This window comes from Dermacentor albipictus, chromosome 2 (assembly GCF_038994185.2).
Source record: "Dermacentor albipictus isolate Rhodes 1998 colony chromosome 2, USDA_Dalb.pri_finalv2, whole genome shotgun sequence".
Classification (NCBI taxonomy): domain Eukaryota; kingdom Metazoa; phylum Arthropoda; class Arachnida; order Ixodida; family Ixodidae; genus Dermacentor; species Dermacentor albipictus.
Genome location: NC_091822.1, coordinates 93,532,382 through 93,556,172, shown reverse-complemented (window position 1 = coordinate 93,556,172; position 23,791 = coordinate 93,532,382). Strand labels below are relative to the sequence as shown.

Below are 23,791 nucleotides of genomic sequence, written 5' to 3'. Positions count from 1 at the left end.
TAAGGGCTGTAAAATGTTCATAAGGGTCAGAGGAAATTCTCTAAGGTTGATTGGAATGATAAGAGCTGATAAGGGTCCAATCATGTTTAATAACGCTAAAAAGACCCGATAAGTGTTGATAAGAATATTATCAATTGCGATAAGGTTTATAAGACTTGGATCTAGTCTGGTAAAGTTGATAACAACCGATAAGGGTTGATAAGAGCCGGATGTAGTCCGATAAGGTTAATAAGGGTTGATAAGGGCAAAAGCTTACGGATACTTAGGCAACACCCAGAGGAGTTTCTGCGTGAAATTTCAAGTACTGCCGGTTTGCTAAGGTTATTCCCATGGCATTTCTTCTGCTCGTGAAGACTAACAAAACTGCATTACGATACGAATCTGAGGCTGTCTATTTGTATTACCTGTACATGTTGTATGTAAGGTTGCTGACACAGTGTGAGCACGCTGCCTTTAACTATAGAAAGCTTTCGGGAAAGACAAGTACGTGCGAGTTGGTTGGTATGGAAAAGCATTTTTAACACTAGCGCAAGAAGATGGAGTTCGAGAGGACACAAACGTAATGCTACACTTACAACAATTTTTTATTAAGAAACCGCGAACTGAACTAAATCCAGAAGTGCATGGGCATGTTCAATACAGCATCGAAAACACCTCTGTCTAATGAATAATGATCATCAGCATAAGTCAGAACGATGTCATTTGCGGTCGAAATAAAAATATTGTCGGACGCTTGAGCTTCATCTTTAAGATAGAACGCGATAGCATTAAAAATATCCCTGACTGTTTCTCACGTTTCCGGGAAACTGCAGCGTATGTACCCACAGTATTTACCGGAAACGCTGGTGGCAAGCGCTGTGAACGAAGGTGGCCTTTCTGGTAGAAACGCGGCCTCTTGCATGGCCCGCGATTCCATGGAGGCGAACGGCATCCGGAGGTGTTGCAAGAAACCGGGCGCGCCGTTCCGTGGCCTCCAAGATAAACGCTCGCCGGCGCGCGCAAATGGCCGATGCCATGGCCGGTGTATGTATGCTAGAAATACTGGAAATGGGGTTTGTTTGAGTTTTCGCGTAACAGAATTGTGTTTATTGCATATTCCTATTACAATTCGACGCTGTCCTGTCTGTAAGTAATGGGTAAGTCGTACTCTGCGATTTTTCTACGTACTCTAGCTTTAGAAATGAAATTAGTGCAGTAGATTGCTGCGAATTTTAGCTTGAGAAATTCAATTATTTTTCTTACCGCCTTGCACCACATAAAGCGTCTCGATATGCATGGTTTGAAAATCATTCGGCCGAAACGACGTCCGATGCTGGACACGGGACGCCGAGGCCCAATTTCCAGCGACATGGCGCCCTTAAGGCTATCGCGTTAAAATGTCAGCCGGGCTGTGGTGCAAAGAGGGCTGACTTACAAACGTGTCCCATGTTTTGCCAATACGCCTCTATTCTCGCTCTTGTTTGTATTACGCCATTTCGAAACAGCACCTTTGTTTCATTGATGAGGGGCTTGCATCCACACTGCCTGCAATGTCGTACGAGATGGGAACCAAGGAGGTGGTGGCAACACGAAGGTCATTTCAAAGCGTAAATGTGGTCTCGCAGCCACACATTCAAACAACGGGTGAGAGGAAGCTTTTCCATCCCAGCAGTAATGTTATCATCTGGAAAGGGTGTGACCCATTTGAACAAACGCAACAACGACTTGGCGCACTTGCTAAGCAGTGCTGGTAAAGAAAAGTAGAAAAGTAGACAATTCACAGACTAGAGAAAGTGGAGCCCAAATATGATGCACTTACCGTTTTTCTGGGATAAGAACAGGCTCAATCAGATTTGTCCACTGTTGAAAAAAAAAAAGAACTAAATGATGAAGCAAATAAAGCCTTACTCATTAAGTACGTTAATAAGTTTGGCGTAGACAAGGGGCCCTATAACGTAAAACTATTCCAATATGTTTCTATTCCAATTTCCTGACGTCAAATTTGCGTAATCACCGACGCAAGCACCGGGCGGTCACCCGCAGGGTTGTCTGAACAGACCAATCAAATGCTCTCCTCGTTCATAGGAGGTCACTTTTGTTTGCTTGAAAAACGAATAACATTGCCTACACATAACGGCTTGTCGTATCTAATTGGCTGACAAGAGGCGAGGAGAACGCTCAAGTGGAGAGGGATTCACTGAGGCAGAGCCAGTGCACTGAAAATCGATAAACGGATGAAGAGGGTGGTGCCGGCGTCTGCGATTGGTCGGCTTTCCCTTACTTAGCTTGTTGTGGTTGCTGGAAAATCGCGGCGGCATGCGACGGAAGCTTAAGAATGACGCTAAAACTGATCCTCAGCAAAGAAGAGTGGGCAGAATGAGGTAGTAAACGTGCCGAAAGTGTTTGAAAACGTCACACGGCCACGCAAGAAGATTTATTAGGCGCAAATACACCCATGCACTCCGGCAGGTGCGAGTAGCCAGCGTCTCAGCGATCGGCGGCAGCAATCTTTTATTCCTTTCGGAACGGGGCAGCCTGCGGCAATTCCGAAAAAAATTCAGTTTTGTTCGGCATATTAATGTACCTTTATCGCGTACACGTCACTTTGACGCGGTGAGTTTGTGCGGTTTTGTGACGTCGCGTGACAGGCAGGTGAAGTGGGTGCAGCCCGAAAACTTTTTACCAATAGCCGAGGGCTAATGGCGAAAAGGGGTCAAATCAGAAATAGGCGTTTTTGTTTTTTCTGGCAAATCATGCATAATCAGTGTGTACACATCATATCAGATGGGGAGGTATTGCAGTTTTCGTGACGTCGCGTGACAGACAGGTGAAGTTGGGGGGTGGTCGAAAAAAGTTTTGACCAATCGTGGAGGGCTGATAGCAGAATTGGAATAGAAAAGTTTGGAATAGTTTTACGTTATAGCGCCCAAGGTGTGGTATACAATATTGGCACACGTACTTGTTTATCTTTATCGAGTGGCCGCATTCCACCAATAAACAAATATTGAAAGTTATCGTACGGCGCCAGACGCGCCACGTCATCCTGTATCGGAAGTATCTCGAACGTAATCGCAGGTTGTATCTATTATTTTTTAGTCGGCCCTTGCGTAACCAAGCTGTGTGCGCGGCCTCAATAGAGCAGTACTACATTCTAGAATTTACATGCGAGCACCAGCCATTACGCTCAAAGATTCAGTGACTCGCGCATATGTAGTCCACGCGTCCTATCCGCAGATTTCGATGATCACCGAGTGTGTTCGCAGCAATCGTTGTGCTTTGATGGCCACTTGAATTCATGGCGACCGGTCCGCCCAAAAAAGAATAAGTTTTGTGATTCAACTGCTTTTGCTAGTGCTTCTTTTGCTGTAACGTTAGCATATTTTCTTGATTTGTGGCCGGCATGACATAGGTCAAACATACCGTTCGTTGAATGTGCGACTACGACAGCGTGGGTACCTTCATCTCTCCCACCCTGTGGAACCTTGTAGGCAGCGCGGACACAAGCCGCTGTTCAATGATACTTCGACGATATTCTCACAATGGTACGCTCAAAGAAGGGGGACAATAGATGCACAGAAGATTGACCAAAAACCGCACAAGTCTCTGAGCCAGCCCACAATGCACACAAACTAGGCTGAAGTTTTGTATCTCAATCACAAATGACATCAGTTGAGCTTCTTTGGGTTCTGATATATTTTTTACGAAAGTGACCTTTTTTATGTTGTACTGCGCGGGCGCATAAGCCAATGATTTTGCTGGACTCATCATTTCCCAATAAATATTCAGTACCAATTGCTGCAATCGAGCGTGTCTCCTTCTAGTGTGTTCTTTTTTGCGCTACAGTTCAAAGTGAATACCGTCCGTTGGTTGCAATATTTTAACATACTGTTGTTTACCAGCAAGAAAAAAAAGCGCTAGCGAGAAAAAGAGTCCGTTTTTTACGTGCTCATGCAACACATTGCTTTGCGCTGGCAAGCAACACTACTTCAAACCATCTAGACCAATAGCCCATTTCGTACATGCAATCAAGCAGAGTATACTGCGGCGCTACTGGAGTGAGAAAGCGTTTTACACCTGTTGGCATGGCGTGTACAGAGCAGGATTTTGGGAGAAATTACGAGGACGGCCCTAAAACAGTGCCTAGTTCAGCCTGAACATTTCGCTCCACTGACCAAGTAAAGGAATGACCATTCCAATTGAAGGAATGGCATTATGCTGATTGAGTAATTGCGGCAATACGAAGAATAGAGCAGGAGAGTGCAGGGGCTGTCATGCGGACCCCCGTTTACCAGGCTTTCCGTTCCCTTCCGTTCTCCACGATGTAAATGCACTGCCTGCGTCCTTGTTTTTCAATTGCAAGCCAAAGGGACACGGTATGTAGCAGCAATATGCCCACGCGTTCTCATAAGAACTTTAACCATGCCGCGAGGTGCCGTGGGAGAGCAGTGTCCTGCCATGTAGAACTGAGCGTTCTTGCGCGGCTCCGCGCTTCTTAAAATGGGCTAACCGAGAAAAAAATAGTTTCGTTCTTGTTATCAATATGAGGCTTATGCTGATTCCAGAATTATTGGCTCGCCTAAAAAGAAAAAGCAGTTGTCCGTGCTGACAGTTCTCACTGCTACAGCTTGAATGTCATCTTTGATTACCCTGCAGGCTTTCTAGACGACAGATGGACATGAACCCGGTCCGGGCCCCGCTCAGGACCCCGGGAGATGTTCCTACAGTACTGCCGCCAAGCAGCAACAGCGCCCGGGCGTGAGTGAAGAACAGTAGCAATGTGGCTACAGTAGCAATGTAGCTATAGCAGCAATGTAGCAATAATAGCAACCACATGTTGCAGAAGCCTATCACGTTTTCTTGATTTAGTGCTTAAGTGCGAGAGTTGAACTGCCTATTGGAACGCGAATGAAGCACTGTTGATACAGGAGGCTGTGCGTAATGTTTTCACAAAGCGCATTGCAATGTGGGGAAGTCTAGCTAACAGCTTGAGCGTGAGTCTCCTCTTCGTTGTCGTCTTCGTCGGGACGACTGTGTTCCGATCTTTTCAATGAACTTGCGTATCTTTACCCTCAGGTGCAGAAGCAACGCCCCGGCAAGTCTAAAGCTCGGTGGTAGTAGAGGAGTGGTACGATTTCAGGCTAGAAGCATATCCGATATTACTTGAGTGTGGTCAAGGTGATGTAGTAGGAGTAGTGGGAACGATCTCGTACGGAACCAGTGTCACGGCCGGAAGTATTCGGTAGGGGCCTGTATACTGATAGAGAAGCTTTTCTGAGAGCCTAATGGGATCAGAGGGGGACAAGAGAAGACCCCGAGAACCGGGCGTAAAAGGCACCTCTCGATGTCTTTGATTGTACAGACGCCACTTGTTCTCTTGCAAAGTTAAGAGGAGAGTGTGGGCACCCCGATTAGCTAGGGTGACTCGAGTAATGGCCTCACGTATTCATTAACTGGGCCTACGGGAGACGGAAGTAGTGTGTCCAGATGTAGCGTTGGTTCTAGACCGTAAAACAGAAAGAACGGAGAGTAACCAGCAGTGACATGGCGCGACGAATTGTAGGCGAATGTTACACAGGGCAGAGCGAGATCCCAATCGGTGTGGTCAAACGAAACATACTTCAAAAGTGTGTTTAGAGGGGTCCGATGGAGGCTTTCGATGATGCCGTTGATTTGCGGGTGGTATGGCGTTCGGAGCTTGTCGCGCGTTTAACACGCATTAGAAATTTCGGTGATGACTCGTCAGAGGAAAGTGCGGCGACGATCAATGAGGAGCTGGCGTGGTGCTCCTTTTTGTGAAATCACATCTTGTAGCAGGAAATCGGTGACATCTGTGGCACGGAGTGCACTAACGCTCGCGTGATTAATTAGCACGTGGCGTGATCGGTGGTGACGGTTACCCACTTGTTGCCAGAGGTTGACTGAGGGAAGGGGTGCGGCAAGTTTAACCCAAAGAGAAAAAAATGGTTAGGACGGGATTTAGAGAGGTTAAAGGTACCCGGCAGGTAGCGCCGACGGTGTTTTGTGGCGTTTTCACTTCTCCCAAGCAGTAACTTATCGTCGCACAACGGGAGCAAACCCGTGCCTGAAGAAGCGTCGGTGGACGTTGCCGCAAGTGCGAGAGACGCTGAGGTGTCTAGCAGTGCATCGTGAAGTTCATGAAGAACTCTAGATCGCAGGTGTGTGGAAACGGCCAGGAGGAGAGCAGGACAGTCCGTGTAAGCATATTCACGGAATCATATGCCACCTTGCAGCACAAAAATTCATACGGACGCGTCGGAAGGCGTAGGTTCAAGGCGTTGAGTAACGTGGAACAAGGAAAAGTCACGGTGCAGCTCGTCGGCGATGTTGAGTAATTGTGAAACGGAAAAGAGGCAAGTGTCCACGTCGATGTCAATGACTGCGGGTGCTTCATCCACAGGATAACGAGACAAACATTCTGCGTGTCGATGTATATCACCGGATTCCTGAACAACCACATAAAAATATTCTTGCAGTTGGAGTGCCCAGCGATCAAGCCGGCTTGTGGGAGCCTTCAGTGACGACAAGCAACACAGGGCGTGATGGTCTGTTATTAAAGAGAACTACCGGCCGCATGAATAGGGGTGGAATGTGTATACCACCGAGGCAAGCGCAAGGCGTTCCCGCCCTGTAAAAGAATAGTTGCGATCTGTAGCTTGCAGGAGTCGCATTGCATAGGCAATGGCATGATTGTGAGATAGTTCGTGTTGACTTGAGACGGTGTCCATTCCGTGAGCGCTTGCGTCTGTAAGGCCCCCTGTAGGAGCAAATGGGTTAATGTGGGCCAAAATAGGCGGTGTAATGGGCAGCTTGGTGAGGTGGGTGAAAGCAGCAGCTTCAACGAGCCTTATGTAAAAGGTGTGTCTTTTTAAAGAAAATTCAGTAAGTGGCAGTGCAGTGATTAAGAAATCTTTCACGAAGCATTGAAAAGAGGAGTACAGTCGTACAAAGCTTTGAACGTTTTTCGGCGACCGAGGTTTAGGAACAGACTTAGCAGCACAAACATATTCTGGGTCTGAGTGAATACCACAGGCGTCAACCACACGTCACAGCACGATTATTTGTCATCCGGGACGAGTTCAGTTGGAGCTGTGCTCTATGGCGCGGACATCAAGAATAGCGAAGATATTATTGAATACGAGTCTTAAACATGCGAGAAAATACAATTACGTCATCCTTATGGCAGATACGTTTGGTCCATTTGAATCGATGAAGTAATGGGTCCATCATTCAATCTAATGTTCCTGGGACGCTGCACGGAGAGAAAGGCGTGATTCAGAATTATTATTATTATTCGTTAGTGAAAATCTGTCAGTAACCATTCGAAGGCCCACTGACTAAAACTAGTTGGTCCCATGGAGACAACCAGGAGCGTCATCAATAAATAGTAAATGATGAATATCTGTTGTCATGATGCTGTTAAGATGACGATATTCAACGTAAAACCGCCAGCTGCCATCTTACTTTGACAAGCATGACGGAATACGCCCAAGGACTGGACGAGCGTTCAATAATGCCTTTCTTGACCATCTTGTTGACCTCTATTTGAATAATCTGGGACTCTGATGCAGACATCCGACATGGTCTGCGGTGAACGAGAGTGGCATAGCGGTATTTACGCGTTGCTTAACAAGTGAAGTTTGGCCTGGAGGGAGATGGTCAACGTCTAAGATGGCGTGGTAGGTAGAGATGAGGCGGCATAGTAGCTGCCGATTGCTCATGTGAGAGGTCTACCGCGATAATGCGCGTAAATATGGCGTCGAAGCAAAAAGCACGCTGCTTGCAGCATGGACATGCACGGTCGAAGCAGGAGACTACTGTCAATGTACTTACCTGGTCCACTAGAACACGGAGTTGCCAGCGACATGCCTTTGGGAAGGACTTGCTTCATCAAGATATAGTTCGCGCGAGGTGGGCCCGCATGGTTAGCAGCTGTCACTATAGATGAGTGAACGCGTCTACAATATTATGCCTCAATATAGTGTGAGTGCGCGCCTTTAGACTGATGAAATATTCCACTGATGATTAGACTGTCGATTAGGCATACGATTAGACTGAAGAAATATTCCACGGGATACGCGGTAACAAGGTGTTTTTTAAAGCATAACAAAACCCGCGGTAATTTCATACTTGCTATGGTGTTGGGTTGTCAAGCTCGAGGTAGCGCGATCGAATCTGGGCCACGACGGCCGCATTTCGATGTGGGCGAAATGCGAAAACACCGGGGAACTTACGTTTAGGTGCACGTTAAAGAACCCCAGGCGGTCCAAATTTCCGCAGTCGCCCAGAACGGCGTGCCTCATAAGCAGATCATGGTTTCGGCGCATAAAACACCGGAAGGTAGATAAAACGTAACGAAAGTACCACAATGATACAGACCAGCAAAATAAGTTCATTTATATATTCCTCTGCGTAACTGCATGAAAATCAAGAAAACGTCTATGGTCACACAGATTGCTTCAAGCAGGTGCTTTGCAAGTTGAAGAAAACAGGGTAGCTCTAATGTTCAACAATTTCAAACTGTTACTATTACATTTCTGCGATTAGCAGCCTATCATTGGTAAAAGAGTTTGGGCAACGCCCACTTCACCTGTCTGTCCCGCTACGTCATTAAAACTGCGAAATTTGATATGACGAGTGCACACCGACTATGCAAGATTAGGACAAAGAAATGAAGAAGGAAAAAGGTTGGGGTTCTACGCCTTTGCCGCCATTAGCTCGAATATTCTGGTCAACACTATTTCAGCCTGTGTCTACTGGGCCTGTTTCATATCCGGGCCACAATAACGCAAAGTTATTCCAAACTGTTTGTATTGCATTTCTGCGGTCAGCACTGCACAACTCGTCAAACATTTTTCGTGTTACCCCCACTTCGCCTGCCGGCCAACTGACGTGAAGAAAACTGCTAAAACTCCCATTGTAATATGACGTATGCCCACCAATGATGAGTGGTTAGACAGAAAAGAACAATAAAATATTTCTAGTTTCCTACCTCTTTCCCCATTTGCCCTCGCTATAGATCTAAAGTTTTCAGGCGGCGCCCACATTGCCTATCTGAAACGCGACGTCGCAAAACGGTCGCAAACGACGTGTACACAGTAAAGGTACATTACCTATGCCGAAAATGAAAGCTGCTCTTTTTCGAAAAGCCGGAGGCTGGCTGTTCTAAAAACAATAGAACACGTCTGGCTGCCGATCACTGTGGGACTGGTTAATTGTAGCTGCGTATAATAAAATTTTTTACATCGCCTATAAGGAACGTTGTTGAGCCCTTTAGGCACGTATACGACAACTCCTCTTCGCTGAGGATCGCTTAATGCCTTCAGCTAAGCTGTTAATACTTTGGGAGTGGCAGGTGATAGAACATGATATACTTTTTGTAGAACTCACAAAGCACGCTTCAGAGCAGAGCTCGAAATCCGAATGCATTTCCTTGAATTTCAGTCGAAGTACCGTTGCTCTGAATTCTGCACGGACGCGTCGATGTCAGATGCTGGTGTATCTTTCATGGCTTTTGGTCCCTCTTTCTCTCAAGCTGACGTACTGAACCCCCTCCCGCCCCCCCCAATTTTCTTTTATTGCAGAAGCCTATGCAGCATTGTCTGCATCGAAATACTTATATGACTTAAATCTGGACAAGGCAATAATAATGTTAGGAGGAGAAAAGACGCTTGACAATACACACCCTCGTTAAGGGTTGTAAAAGCGGTAATTACTTTACAAAAGCACAAAAGTGCTGTTTTTATTGAGGTTGTTCACTTGTGTGCAATATTTATTCATATCCTAGGCATGTGATGATATGATGGGTTCCTGGGCATACAGGAATCGAGGGCAATGTGCTTGTTGACAAAATCGTCACATCAATTGCGTCACCAGGTATTATTGTTAAGGCTGCAGCCCCTGCCACAGATCTGAAGCTTTTCTTAAAAAAGAAACTGCGAAGGAACTGGGAATGCTTGCGGCACGCTGGAACGAACAACAAGCTTCAGATGATTAAGCCAGAGTTAGGCTTCTGGCTTTCCGCAAAGTAAATAGCACCAAATGATGTCCTATTCTGTCAACTAAATATATGACATACGTATGGTGCTCACAATTTTGTGCTTACTCGTGGTGAACTACCGACCTGTGCTAGATGTGGTGAGAGGCTTAGCTTCCTCCATGTCCTGGAGTGTCGTGAAGCAGAAGCTGAGAGAAAGAACCGCTTTCCTCTAGTATACAGCCAGCCTATCGCTGTCGATCCGGTAATGTTTCTTGTTGCAGAACCTGTTTTTACACCAAAGCACTTCTTGGATACTTGAATGATGTTGTGTTGCATGTTACTAGTTCAAGAAATTCGTAACAGAGCCTCTCGCCAGAGGATGCTGCTGCGATAGTGCTCCGTATCACAGATGCCTCCAGATACTTGGGTTTCAAATATTCTTTTAACGCAGTGGTGCTTCTCTGACACACATTGGTAGGTCATATCATGCTTCAACAATGTCTCTTTTATGCTTATACGCTTCGTTAGTCATTGTCCTTGTCTTATTTCAAATATGTTTTATGCACTTTACAGTGTCTTTAGGACCCGTTATTGCCAAGTCACATCTAACTTTCGCAATTCATCGCTACATTTCGAGCTCAGTAAAACAAGCCTCGCCTTCTTTGGCCATAGTGTGCCCTTGCGCCACGAAACAACAGATATTGTCTATCATCCTCTGATTTTGACCACATGCACGAAAACGGACCAGTGCGAGATGTAACAATCAGGGTCTTTGAGGTCGTGATCTATATCGGCTGGGCGAGGACACAAAGAATAAAGACTCAGCTAGCCCGAAATGATGCTTGAGTGTGCTCCTCCTTCTACCATTACCGTAATGGTAAAAATATTGTCATTATGCGTAAGAGATTCGAATGGCCTTGTTCTCCCGCTGTACTCCGACAAGCGCGTCTGTTGTACCACGCCTTCACTTCGGTCCATGTCTAGCGGCTTTGTCCACCTATTCATTGGCCGTCACCTCGTCCTCGTTGTCCCCTATAATCGTCCTCAGCAAGTCACTTTCGTTTGCCTACATTGAGGGTGAGGCGCCCTCAAGACGGGGCCCAGGACTGACATTAACAGAGAATCGGGGGTTGCATCAATGCACATTCTGTCTGATTTCCATTGTTGAAACAGCTTGAACTGCACAGGAAAAGAAGCTACAAGGAACACCTGTTGATATTCGAACATCCACAAGTAAACGAACGCACAGCTGCAATGTGTGTCACACTTTATTATCTTTGTGCGGCTCACACAGCGAAACACGGCTACGAACAAGTTTCGGCGCGCTTACGTTTCTCGCCGTTTGCTCACTGATTTTCGTCGTGCAGGTTTCCACAGAAAGAAACCATCAAGGCACCGAAAGTCACGCCCGCGAAGGGAAGCTCAAGTGAAGGCCACAGCTCAGAGTGAGTGAAGCACAGAATCGAGGACCTTAGATGCTTTCGCGGGGGTGGATACCAACTGCACGGGCAATTTGCCAACTACCCATTTGGTCTCTGGTCATCGCTGCGCGCATGTTAACAACAAGTTGGAAACCACTCGCGTCATTGGCTTTTCAAGTGGTGGATTGCAGCGAATAAGCTTTTTGGTGAGTTTTCGATTACGGGATTGTACAAGGAGGGGGGGGGGAGGTGAACACTCGGCAGCGTGATGTATGTGAGAGAAGCAATGTTTTATCATCGGCAGTTTGAAACACCAGAGTACTCAAACGCGGTAGTTAGGTCATTTCATGCAAATAAAGTGGTTACTGCCGTAAAAGTTGTGTCAGTTGAAACCTGCCTTGTTCCTACGTTTGTGACAGAGATACTCGCGGGGAGGTAATGAGACCTTGTGCGCTAATGTAGCGAGGGGGACATTGGAACTGCATATTTACAGTATCCCACTGATGACCACTGCAAGAAGGTCTTATAGATGACGTTGGTCACAGTAATTCACGCCTTCAGCGTTCCAGAGGGAAAGGTGGCTGCGAAGCTGTCGTCTGAGGAGGAGCAAGACGAGAGCAAGAATTCGTCGGAACAGGACGACACTGAGGCGACGTCGGAGACTGCGGATGTAAAGTTCGGAGTCATGCTCTGCATGATCGTCATCACGCTGTGCATTCTGATAGGCGTCGTCGTCATTACCCTCAGCTACAGATCACAGGAGGTGCGTAAGCTGGTGACGTGAGCAACAAGTTTGATAAAGTGGTGACCCTGCTCACAAACGCCTCTAGATGTGGGTTGCTAAATACTTTTTCAAAAAACAACAACTGAAAAAAAAACCTTACTTGACACTACTTGGCGCTCACCTTGGCACTACTAAGGCCCTACGTGCTAAATTCTCGTTCGAATACGTCCCGACATAAGTAAAAGAAAAAATACAGGAACGTAAACGAAAAAGTTAGGATCTCAAAATGAGCGCCCAGAACTGTTATATCTTTGAAAAAAAAAAGAACGTTTTACGATAAATGGTAGTTTATTGCAATATGCGTTTTATGTACACTTACCAAACATTGTTGTGCGGTAAACATTCGCGCTTTATAGAATATGCCTTGCGTTTAGCGTCCACCATGAAGAAAAGACAATTTGACAAGCAGAAATATTTCTGAGGCAATATCTTCAAAATTGCAGTGGCGAAAATACACGCCGTCATTTTTAAGCATGGTAACAAAGCACAAGGATCGATATGGCATTATTAGTTCTTAATTTTCGAAATTCTGTTGGCCACGCGAGTGTTAAGTGCGTCGCAGCTTACCAAAACAACGTCCCGTTTCGGGAATTCGGTGTTCGGTTTACGTGCTCTCCTAAAAATGAATGACCACAGCCTTGAGCCTGCTGAAAACCGCTTTGATATAGTGTATGCTCTTCAATTTCTTCTCTTTACTACTTGCTGAATACGTGCAGTGGGGCCACATTTCAACATAGGACAAGAAAAGGCTGAATGCACAAAAAAGTGGCAGTTTCAGCCGAGAGGCGAAGCACCGATTGCGATAGGGAATTAGTACACAACCATAATTAATAAGTTTAGTAGATTTAGCAGCAGTATACACTAGCAAGCACTCGCTTACTAACTGAATTAACAAGCATGATGTCAGCGCACACAGGCGCACAAGCACACCTCTCACTCGATGACCGCAGATACTCGCTGCCAAAACCCTGGCGGGGTGAAGCGTGGCAGCAGTTGAGCGTAAATTCACCTTCGTGCTACCTATGGCTTCAACAGCGGTGAGAACACAGCAGACGCAAAGCTACGAGCCGTTGGCACACCTAGACTCTGCGCTCAAAGTAGATCGGTTCCCAGATGAAACCCGCGCGACTGCACGTGGCCGCGCCATACACAGTTGCTGCCTAAGTAAATCCCCCCCCCCCCATCCCCGCCCCCAACTTCCCCCTCCCCCAGTTGCTTGCAGGTCACGGAAGACGGCGCGCTTCGTCCCCGCTTCCCCGCCTTGCGCTGCCGATATTCAGCCGCAATCATCGGCTCACCCTTGCATTCTTTCACTCGCACATAAAGCATACGGCGTGCGGTGACGGCGTTATGGCCCTTGGACTTTATACAGGACATCACGGCTACGGCTACAGTGATTGGAGAAATGCGCTTGCATTGTGCATATAATTGCTATAGCAATATAAATTAAAGCAAACACTTTTAATACCAGGAGGTCTGTGGAATATATTCAACGAACAAAGAATATTTATCGACAAAGTCATAGCGTACATATTTTGTAATGAGAAATACACTAATTTCGCACTCGTGCGTGGCAATGGCAAGGCCCATGACCGTTGCTGCACTTTCAACAAATTTCGAAAAAAGGTATAAAGGCGCAAAGTACTAGTTTTTCTTCTTCTTCAAGCTGAAAAAGCATAAAACCTGCACCGTGAGCGTTGAGCTTTCAGAGTACGGCGTTTCATTGTTTTATAGAGTCTTTAATGAAATTGCGTTGCCGTGGCCCTGGACTGGTTTCGTAGGCAGGGGGACGCTGGCATTCTGCATATGTTCCTTTCGCAGCAGTGGTTAACCAGGAAAAAAGTCGACGCTTATTCGCATTATCACAAAGAAACCAGAGCCAGTTAAAACAGAAATTAGAGAAAAAGCAGTGCTGTGTCTAGCATTCAAGAATGCTTAAATTGTACTTTCGATTCTGCAAGGGTTCAGTTGCACCACTGCGAAGTATTTTCAATCTCATTGGGCACAGAGTTGCAAGCGTGTTCAGTAGAATAGCAGAATGGCTCTCCCAAATTGATTTAAGAATTAGATCCGCAGGAAATCCCCAGTTGAATAGAGAAGAAGCATCGTTTCGTTGGATGCATGTCCCATAAATCGTCTCTTTTGCTTCTAGTCTTTTCAGGTACTGACTACAAGTCCTGTTCTTCCAAAAATTGAGGACTTCGAGGTTTCAGAGAAGCCGACGAACAAAAGCTCGGTAAGCGTTCAGATACTGTGCGAAAAATGAGCGAGGGTTAGAAGTTTGCCCGGAATCCCTTCTGATAAGCCGTGTTTCTCATATCACGGCCCGAATGAATTTCATAGTGCGCGGAAACACTGGCGTCTGCACCGCTTTGCCAGACTAATGTAAGATTTATATCCGTTGATACGGGTAAAGCGGGACTGGTATTTGTAAATACAGGAGCCGTATTCGCGAAAAAAAAAAACAACTTCTTAATTGAGAAATGTTTCTAACAGCAAATGGTAGCCGATCGTGATATTGGGTGCATTATTTGCGAAGGTGAGTGGAAAACCGCAAGAAACACCTATGAACGGAATAGTCTCTTCATTAAAGAAAATCAAAGTTCTGCCCAAGGCTCGCTATATTTCAAGGGTGCGTGACAGATAATGAGTTTTATGAATGTTTCATTGCGTTATATTTTATTTTTATAAATGTTTAATAAGGGAAGTGATATCTTGCTTGCTTAATAATATTTGCCAGGATAACGAGAAAAGAGGTGTCTTAATAGAAGTGCTGTGAGTTGCAGGGGCCCTATAACGTAAAACTATTCCCATATGTTTTTATTCCAAACTCTTGACGTCAAAGTTGCGTAACCACCGACGCAAGCACTGGGCGGTCACCCGCAGAGTTGCCTGAACAGACCCATCAAACGCTCTCCTCGTTCATAGGAGGTCACTTTTGTTTGCTTGAAAAACTAATAACATTGCCTACACTGAGCGGCTTGTGTTATCTAATTGGCTGTCAAGAGGCGAGGATCATGCTCAAGTGGAGAGGGACTCGATTGGGCGGAGCCACTGCACTGAAAGTCTATAACCGGATGAAGAGGGTGTTGCCGGCGTCTGCCATTGGTACGCTTTCCCTTGCTTAGTTTGCGTTGGCTGGTCGAAAATTGCGGCGGCAAGAAACGGAAGCCTAATAATGACGTCAAAATAGGATCCTCAGCAATTAAGTGTTGGCAGAGTGAGGTCGCAAACGTGTCGAAAGTGCTCGAAAACGATATACGGCCAGGCAAGAAGGTTTATTATACGCAAATAAACCCATGCTCTCCGGCAGGTGCGAGTAGCCAGCGCCTGAGCGATCGGCGGCAGCCATCTTTTATTCCTTTCGGAACGGGGCAGCCTGCGGCTATTCAGAAGAAAATTCAGTTTTGTTCGGCATATTAATGCATCTTGAATGCGCAGACACATTTTGACGAGGTGAGTTCTTGCGGCTATGTGACGTCGCGTGAAACGTAGCTGAAGCGCGAAAACGTTTGGGCAATAGCCGAGGGGCTAATGGCGAAAAGCTTCGAATCAGAAATACCTATTTACCTTTTGTTTGGACCAATCATACATAATGAGTGTGTACGCGTCATATCAGATGGGGAGCTATAGCGGTTTTCGTGACGTCGCGTGGCAGACAGGCAAAGGGGGGGGGGGGCGGTGGTCCAAAAACGTTTTCGACCAATCGTGGAGGGCTAATTGCAGAATTGGAATCTAAATGTTTGGAATAGCTTTACGTTATAGCCCCCCAGGATGCGAAAACGATACATGGGCCTCGATTATCTTCCAATAACCACAGGAAGGACACCACGGCATCGCGACATTACTCCATGCCGCCCGCTTATCCAATATGCTGATTGTACACTATTCGGTGTTGGAATTTTGTGCCGCGTCACCAAATTCAGTGACGTGCAATTCGGGAGCGTGTTCGATAATTTCGGAGCTTAAGCAAATAAATTCTGGGCGAACTTGCGCTGTAGTGACTGCGCAAGAGTTCGCACAGTATGGCAGGTTTCATCACATCAAAACTTTTCAACCACTTGAATGCAGCAGGGTCAACGCAGAGAGTTCCCTCTTACAAGTAATTCATATTTGTTGAATCTGGCAGTTATGCGGATTCTTTAAAAGGCTAAGAGAAACGGACAAATTTAATGCAATGTTGGAATCCGAATGACTCAAATCTTCTTTGATCTGGTGATGTAGCAGCAGCAGCCGATGGTACGAGCAATGCTTCACCACCTCAAGCTCTCAGCAGTTCGAGTAACGATGATGAAGGCAGTGCCCTACTTGTTGAGGGAGGAACGTTGATGAGAAGTGTATGCACTGGCCCTTTGTGGCCCTTGCGCCAATAAAACGCACATGTCATCTTCATCAGGTGTATGCACAAAGCAGTGCCACAAGTACTAAAGAAACTTCATTCTTCTACAGGATGTTTCAGCTAACTCGCGCCAAGCTTGAAAAAAACATGTGCTTTTCGAGAATGCAACCGACATAGTAATGTTCAAAGCTACTCAATTCATGTTTTACTATTAGCTTAGGTAATTATTTAACCACAGTTATTAACCAACTTCTAAGGTGTTGCTTTAAACGCAAGAATTTCAATGTAGACGTTGTGGAGCCTATTGGAAAGCATAAAAGAATATATTTCTGTGATGATAGCTGCTTGCAGTTTTAATTTCTTCCGGCTGTGAAAAGAAAAAGCGCGGGCTACTTAAAAAGAATTGGCTGAAGGCTTAGCTTGGTTAAGCCTGGAAGATTGCAAAAGCAATACCCTTGACTACGCCTTGGTTCGGCTGATGGTGTGGACATGGTTGCCCTTTGTTAATCTTATGGCTATACATAATTCGACATAGCGTAAGGCAGCGCGCCGACCACTGCGAGGAGTCGAGCTGTAGTCCCATTTATCCTCCTAGCGTGACGTCACACCAGCGAGCGCCCTCTCTCGATAGCGCCGCAGCAGTGGCGCGCAAGGCTTCACCTCCACCATCAATGCCACGAGCTGGGGCCCCGTCTCTCGGTCTAGCGTGACGTCACATGGTCACGTGACGCGCAGCTGTGTAAGGAGGCGCCACGACCACCGATGGGCCGAAAGTGCTAGCAGTATTGCCTTCGCAAGAAAAAGTACTACATGAAAAGACGCTTGTGCACAACGTCATTAGCGCACGCACGCACGCACCCAGAAGGAATGATCAGGGCTTAAGGAATGCAGACGGATCCAATGCAATAGCCTTGGCTGCACTTTTGTAGAGGTGCCTGATCTGTATTGATTGTTTCGCCCATGATGTGAATAAGGTTGATTTGCATCTTGGAACAAGTAAGCAATGTTTGAAGCAACTAGAAAAAAGATGCCGAAGATGGAAAGGGCCAAGGTGAATTGCTTGAATACTCACGAGAAATTAAGCCATATTAGTGTGGATTCGTTTACATTATACCATTTGGCCGGGTATTCACCTCTTGCGCTCTGTCCCTTTTGTTCACAGCAACCCGGGGAACCGGAAGAGGGGAAGAGGAGACTGCCATACTTGGTTAGGTTCGCCAAGCACCCTTCGGCCAACACATTTCCCTGGATGGAGGGCTGCTCCACTCCGGCCTGCCTCGCCATCCGCCACAGACTGCTGGGGGCCATTGAGCCGTTTATGAACCCTTGCAGAAATCTCAACTACTTTTCGTGCAGCGTCGGAGAGCGCCGATCTCTCGTCGATCAGGAGGAGGAGGCTGTTGACGAGGGCCCCGGGGTGCGTATCCGAGCCCACGATTTTACTCCGTCTCAGCGGCTTCGTGTTATGCTTGATCACCGGCTTTCCAATAAGGCAAAACAAGCAAGGATTAAAAGAAAGAAATATAATCTCAACGCTTACGTTGAAATTTATCTGAAGCGGGGTTTTCATGAAACGGTGAAATATTTACTACAAAACTCTTCATTGTCACTACTAGGTCTTGAAGCAAGAAAGCTTTATTCATTATTTATTGTTGCATGAATGGGATCAGTGAGATTGATTTGGTGACTGGACTGTGCTTGCTGTAATCATTGAATATGTTATGTTAGCGTTTTGGGCCTATGTCCGCCAAATAAACTTACGTTTTCAACTCACATATTAGGGAGCGTTTTGCTCCCTTATATTCCTTCTACACAACGAAAAAAAAAGCCAACCGCGCGGCATGTCACGTTACTACTCGTCACGAATTGCTGTTGTAAGCGCGCCATTTTCGACTAGAACAAACAAAAAATGCCTAATTGCTTCTAACACCCGTATTCTGGTTGTCAAAAGTCGCGCAGTTAACCTAGAATACCTGGTAGGCCTGCTAACAAGCGCTGTCCTTTCCCTAAAGAGAGTGCTTTCTGGGAAACGAACACCCGACATCACACAATTTGAACAAACCAACAGTCATCTCAGCTACGTAATGTTACTGCGACCTCCACCTTGATGCTTCTCTGAAGCCAACCCTGCACTCGCGGAGAGTGTGGGGAAGAGAGCAATAATTTTCCTTGTCTGTCATACCGAGAAACATTGAATATGGCCCCTTCGGCTATCTGTTGAATTTCGCGGCAACGTTCCAACGTAACTCAAAGGGCAGCAGATTCAAAAATTATATTTCAATAGATCAACCCAGTTTCTCCAAGTTTTTATTAGCAACGTTTAGATGGTTCTTCCTTGTAATAACATGCGCATTTATCAAACTTCGTCAGCACTTCGTGCTGCCTTATCGCAGTAACTTTGGCCTTAACAAAGCACTGCATGCTATAAAGCAAAAGCTAAGTTAGGGTAAGTACCGCAAATGCGCACGTTATTAGGAGGAAGTACCCTCTCGAGTTACTAACTGAAACTGGTTGAAACTTGGCCAATCTGTTAAAGTGCATTTTTTGAAAAATGTTACCTGTTGAGTAATAATAATGGTTATGGCGTTAAAGTTCAACAGATTTTATAGGGGCGATGCCCAATATTTCTGGACATGCGTCTGCTCGCCTCGTCCATCGTGTGGATGCTCTTCGCGGTTGAATGGGCTGCGGCATTACTGGCCCCACAATAGTCGTCTGCGCAGCCATCCATCCCGTGGATGCACTATTACACTCCCTAAAACAAAACTACACCCACTTCTACTACAGTTTTGGTTATATGATATGAAGTCTACTGCACACTCTTCAGGCTATTCGCCAGAAACGTGTACAGCTGAACCGCAATTTACGGACCCCGATAAATCAGAATCGTGTGCATGGCACGCGAAAAAACCTACTGACCGATACTCACGCAAGATAACTCCTTGTCTTGTAGGTTTGTCTGCATTTCTTGCGCACTGCTTTCTATATTCTAATCATGAACATACCTATCTTATAACGAACTAAACATTCCATGTATCTAACTCGCGGCGCACGCTGCCAAGCTTTGTGCCGCCTCGGCCGGCGTTTCGCGGCGCACTTTTGAGCTGCGGCTCCAATACTGAGCCACAGTTCATGCACGTAAACTGGAGCGGGCACTATCTCGTGCCATGGAAGCGCCATTCTTAGTGCCACTCCGGGAACAGTTCAAGGCGCAGCAAGATTACTGCCAAAAATTACCTGCTACAGTACGCGTATAGTTCGGTATTAAATAAAAAAACTTCCTTCATTGTTTCCGCTTTGTGGTATCGATGAACAGTTCGTTTATAGCGAACGCACCAAAGGAGATCGTTCAGGTTAGTTAGGGCAAGTTGGCTATATGAAGTTACCAGATATACAAGCTGTTCTAAGGCATAAGCCTCTTTTTTGTTATTCGGTTTTGACTGTACGTCACGCGTCCCGCATGCTGCGCACTGGTAATGGCCACGTTTTCCTGCACCCACCTTCTCGCAGGAGGCTGCGGTGCCGGGGGCCGAGAGGCCTGTCCAGTTCTACCGTGCACCGCATCGCCTGGTACGCGGCCGAGGGCCGAGAATACAGGCCGATGGGAAATCGTTGAAAAGCATAATGATCCGAACGTGCTACTTGTACAGCGAAACGTTGAGAAACTCCCTGGATGTCTTGCCTAACGTCACGCAGTACTTCAATCTCAATTTCCCTAACGTTGTGTTTGATCCGAACGAAGACCCCGTGGAGAGGATGCTGCAGCTGTCGCTCGAGTACGGCCTGCACCCGATCGTGTCGTTCGTGCGTCGCTTTCGCTACACCAGGGACCCGTCGGAGCCTTTCGAGCTGCAGGTGAGTGGGCGCGATACGGCGGCCTCCGAGGCTACAAAACTCTCTGCGATTTGGTCCGAGTCGTGCCTGCACACATGACGAATAAGCTAACTTTAGAATAATGCACAAAAAATATGCCGAAGCAACCTAGGCGGAGGAGACTGAATGCATGTTGTTGGCATGGAATAAGTCCACTTAAGTACATTCAAACCCTAATTCAAACCCTACATTGAAACCCAGAAATAAGTATGAAATAGGTCGCACAATTTTTTTTTGTATTCTGCTTAACTCCTCAATGAGTACAGTCATTAAGCAACTTCGCAAGTATTAACTTTAGGGAAAAAAACTTACTACGATAAAGTTGTAGAACATTCTCAGAAAGATCAAGTTCAGCCGTTTTTGATCCTGCTGCTAGTTACTCTGTCATTTTATTTTCGTGTGCCTAACGAAAGCCCGCCAAGATAGGAAAAAGCAAAAGAAAACAAGAACAAAACAAAACAATAAAAAAAAACAATTCACACCCGCCTGCTCACCACGATTTAAGTGCTGTCAAACGTACCACGTATGAATGAACAGTACATTTAGCCTCGTGTGTTACCGGCTAAAAAGTGACAGAGCAGTGACGCAAGGCTTGGCAGGGCGATTTAATCCAGTGATGCGCTTGCTTCGTGGCGGTTCATGACAAAAATATGCGGTCCAGGAGTGCTATGCAGGACGGCTCGAGTTTGGTAAATTTCGTAATCTTCGCAAGCTCTGGCCACGCCCTCCAGATGAATGAGCTAATGCTATCAATACATAAAGTTAAACTCTCATGCTTCTAGTTTTATTGGGTTATCTATATTAACTCTTGGGTAATCATCACTTGGGGATTACCTCATGGGCGGCCGAAAATGAATGAGTGACGCGGTAAAACCGTCGGCGCCTCGTTTATATTGTTTATCATTCCACGCACTGCATTGCCCCTTCAAGTTAAAAATTTAAATCTTGGGTTTCACGCGCGATATCCACGATTTGATATTGAGGCATGTCGTGGTGGCAGACTATGGATTAATTTTTACCGACCGGGGCTCTTAAACGTCCACCGAATACAACGTACACGGGCCTATCTTCATTTCTCCCCCGTCGAAATGGGGCCGCCGCGGCCACGATTTCAATTCGCGACGTCGTGCTTAGCAGCGCAACAACCACAGTCGGTAAGCCACCACGGTGGATGGAGACCCTGTCTATGTTTTCGCACACACAATTAATGAGTTAATAATCTGAACCCGCTTGGATGCTAGAAATGTCTAATGTAGCGCGTGAACAACCTGAAGAACCTCCTTTTAGGGCCAATAACGATGTTGAAATGTACGGTTGGTTCAGTGAAATGTGGTACACATACGCTCACTGCCGTACCACAGTATCTACACTTTCAGTGGTTGAGGCGTATAAAAGTAAATGCTGGGCGTTTGTGTTCGCTAATGATGTGCCCGCTTCGCGACCGAATTGCTCTTTCAGTTGCATATAAAGCTCAACGAGTTGCTAAGCAGTCGGGCTTAGAAAAAGTTAGTATACAAAAGACGCACCGTATACAAGAAAGAACAGAGCCGTTTGCATCGTCCTTTTAGTTACTGTTGTGACCGTGCCTCCTCCCACGCCGAACTTTGCTAATTTATTCCCCGCATGAGCGCGACGTCGCTCAGCTACAATGGCTCGTTTGCGGCGCAACAGGTCACGTATTGAGCTTCCACGGAATGAATGCAGAATTCGCTCCATCGTGGGATTCTGGTTCAGAGAGCTGCCAAATTATTTAGCTCGGAGCGATAAAACCAAGGCGTGACAGTTCCATTCGATTGGGTAGCCTACTCGATGAGGACGAGAACAAAAGGGTGAGAGAGGTATTACAAAACGTGCATACGTGTCGTACGAATATAATAAAAATTATTAACTCGAAACTTGTGTTATGCAGAGTGCAACATGAAGACACCACAGGTATTAAAAATTGCGCCCTATAAGTTATCCAACAGGCAAATACCATATCTAGGTTGATGCCGTTTTTGCAGATGGACTGAAGGGTTATATAGACATTAGCAGGAAGGAGAATTTCATTCGTGATTTCGATAAACCCTACAATGCGCTTTAGGGCACGTGTTCCAATTGCGAAATTGAAGCCGGGGAGTAGTGAAATCGTGTCTGCTTAGCATAAATCTAAAGAATAACACCACTTTCGGGATATCCATCACCAAAGTCACTATGAAAGGTGTTGTGGTTTCACTTAGTATTGTCTCAAAGTGCTAGACAGATACTGTTTAGAAATGTCAATGAGAACAAGAATGTATATCGTAGCATCACACTTTAAGGCCGGGTAGCCCGAATATGGTTCTAGGATGCTAGAAGCAAAACAATACTTTACTGCTACTCAGCTTGAATTTCAGTATAGCAGCAGCGTATATCCTAATGTGAATATTTAAAAAATACAATTACAAAATCTTTTTAATAGGCGTTACGATTGGTCGCGCAAGTACCGTCTGCTTTTTCGATAAATGTGCATGTTAAGACAAAACAATGCGATCCGTCATAGATGATGACAAAAAAAAAGAAATATTGAAAAACCCGGGTGGTATAAATGAAAATAGTGTGCAGGGAATAAAGCGGAATTCAGTTTCTGAAAAGGAAAGAAGCTAATCACAAGCCGAAATATTATGATTGCTAGTTAGAAACTAATATATCACTCTGTATGGAAGAATGCGGAACGTCATGTGGTTTGAAAAAAGTCACGTTGGAATGTTAAAATCCAGAAGGGAGATTTATGCAAGTCACTGAAAGAGTTAGTGTTGTACAAACCAACTGCAGTAGCTTTTAATTTGACCCGATTCATGAGCCCTAAAAATACTCGAGTCAGAATATGTGAATTCATTGCAGGATATTGTGACTACTTCACAATATGTTTAACAACTGGGACAGGCATAGCGCGAAATCCGTGTTGAGTTCGGTAAAAGAGAGCTCGCCTTGGTTTCGAAACACACAAGGATCATGAGGCCTTAGACCTGCGAGAGAGAGAGAGAGAGAGAGAGAGGAAGGACAGACCGGGACGCTAACCAGACTGAGTCCAGTTTGCTATCCTACATGTGGGGAGGGGAATGGGGAGTGAAAGAAGGAGAGAGAAAACATGAGTCTATACAGCACTTTTACATGCACTAAGGTAGGTGTAGGATGTCTATAGTTTGGCACTCAAGTCTGTTGCCTTCATGTAGTGAAGACCTGCGAGATTTATAAAGCCCCGCTGATTAGGAGCGGTGCACTTTGTATTTGACGGATAAGTGTCATAAATGTTTTATCTCTGTATGACATTGAAACGACGAAACAACTCTTCAGTGGAATGCGATTACCTACGATTATTACAGATCACACAGCGCTTTTTGTAACATATCAGCTTTATTGGAATATTTTGGAGCATG

The 23,791-nt window shown here is 45.8% G+C and overlaps 2 protein-coding genes across 4 annotated transcripts in view; one reads left to right on the top strand and one right to left on the bottom strand.

Moving 5' to 3' along the window:
* The window catches only part of LOC135902705 (uncharacterized), a 92,446-nt gene extending 90,613 nt beyond the window's left edge, over positions 1-1,833 (bottom strand). The window contains exon 1 of the mRNA XM_065432932.2: positions 1,799-1,833. The gene's annotated coding sequence lies outside the window, so the exon portion shown is untranslated. The remainder of the gene's footprint in view (positions 1-1,798) is intronic.
* The window catches only part of LOC135902704 (uncharacterized), a 52,018-nt gene that overhangs the window by 7,579 nt on the left and 20,648 nt on the right, over positions 1-23,791 (top strand). For 2 of the 3 annotated variants that reach the window (XM_065432929.1, XM_065432928.1), the window contains exons 2-7: positions 4,633-4,734; positions 11,344-11,421; positions 11,959-12,160; positions 14,334-14,417; positions 17,683-17,937; positions 20,031-20,375. In XM_065432929.1, coding sequence (XP_065289001.1) covers positions 4,649-4,734; positions 11,344-11,421; positions 11,959-12,160; positions 14,334-14,417; positions 17,683-17,937; positions 20,031-20,375 — 1,050 coding nt within the window. In that variant the 5' untranslated portion in view covers positions 4,633-4,648. Of the gene's footprint in view, positions 1-4,632; positions 4,735-11,343; positions 11,422-11,467; positions 11,604-11,958; positions 12,161-14,333; positions 14,418-17,682; positions 17,938-20,030; positions 20,376-23,791 lie in introns of those variants that run through there. The other variant, XM_065432931.2, reaches the window with a different exon arrangement.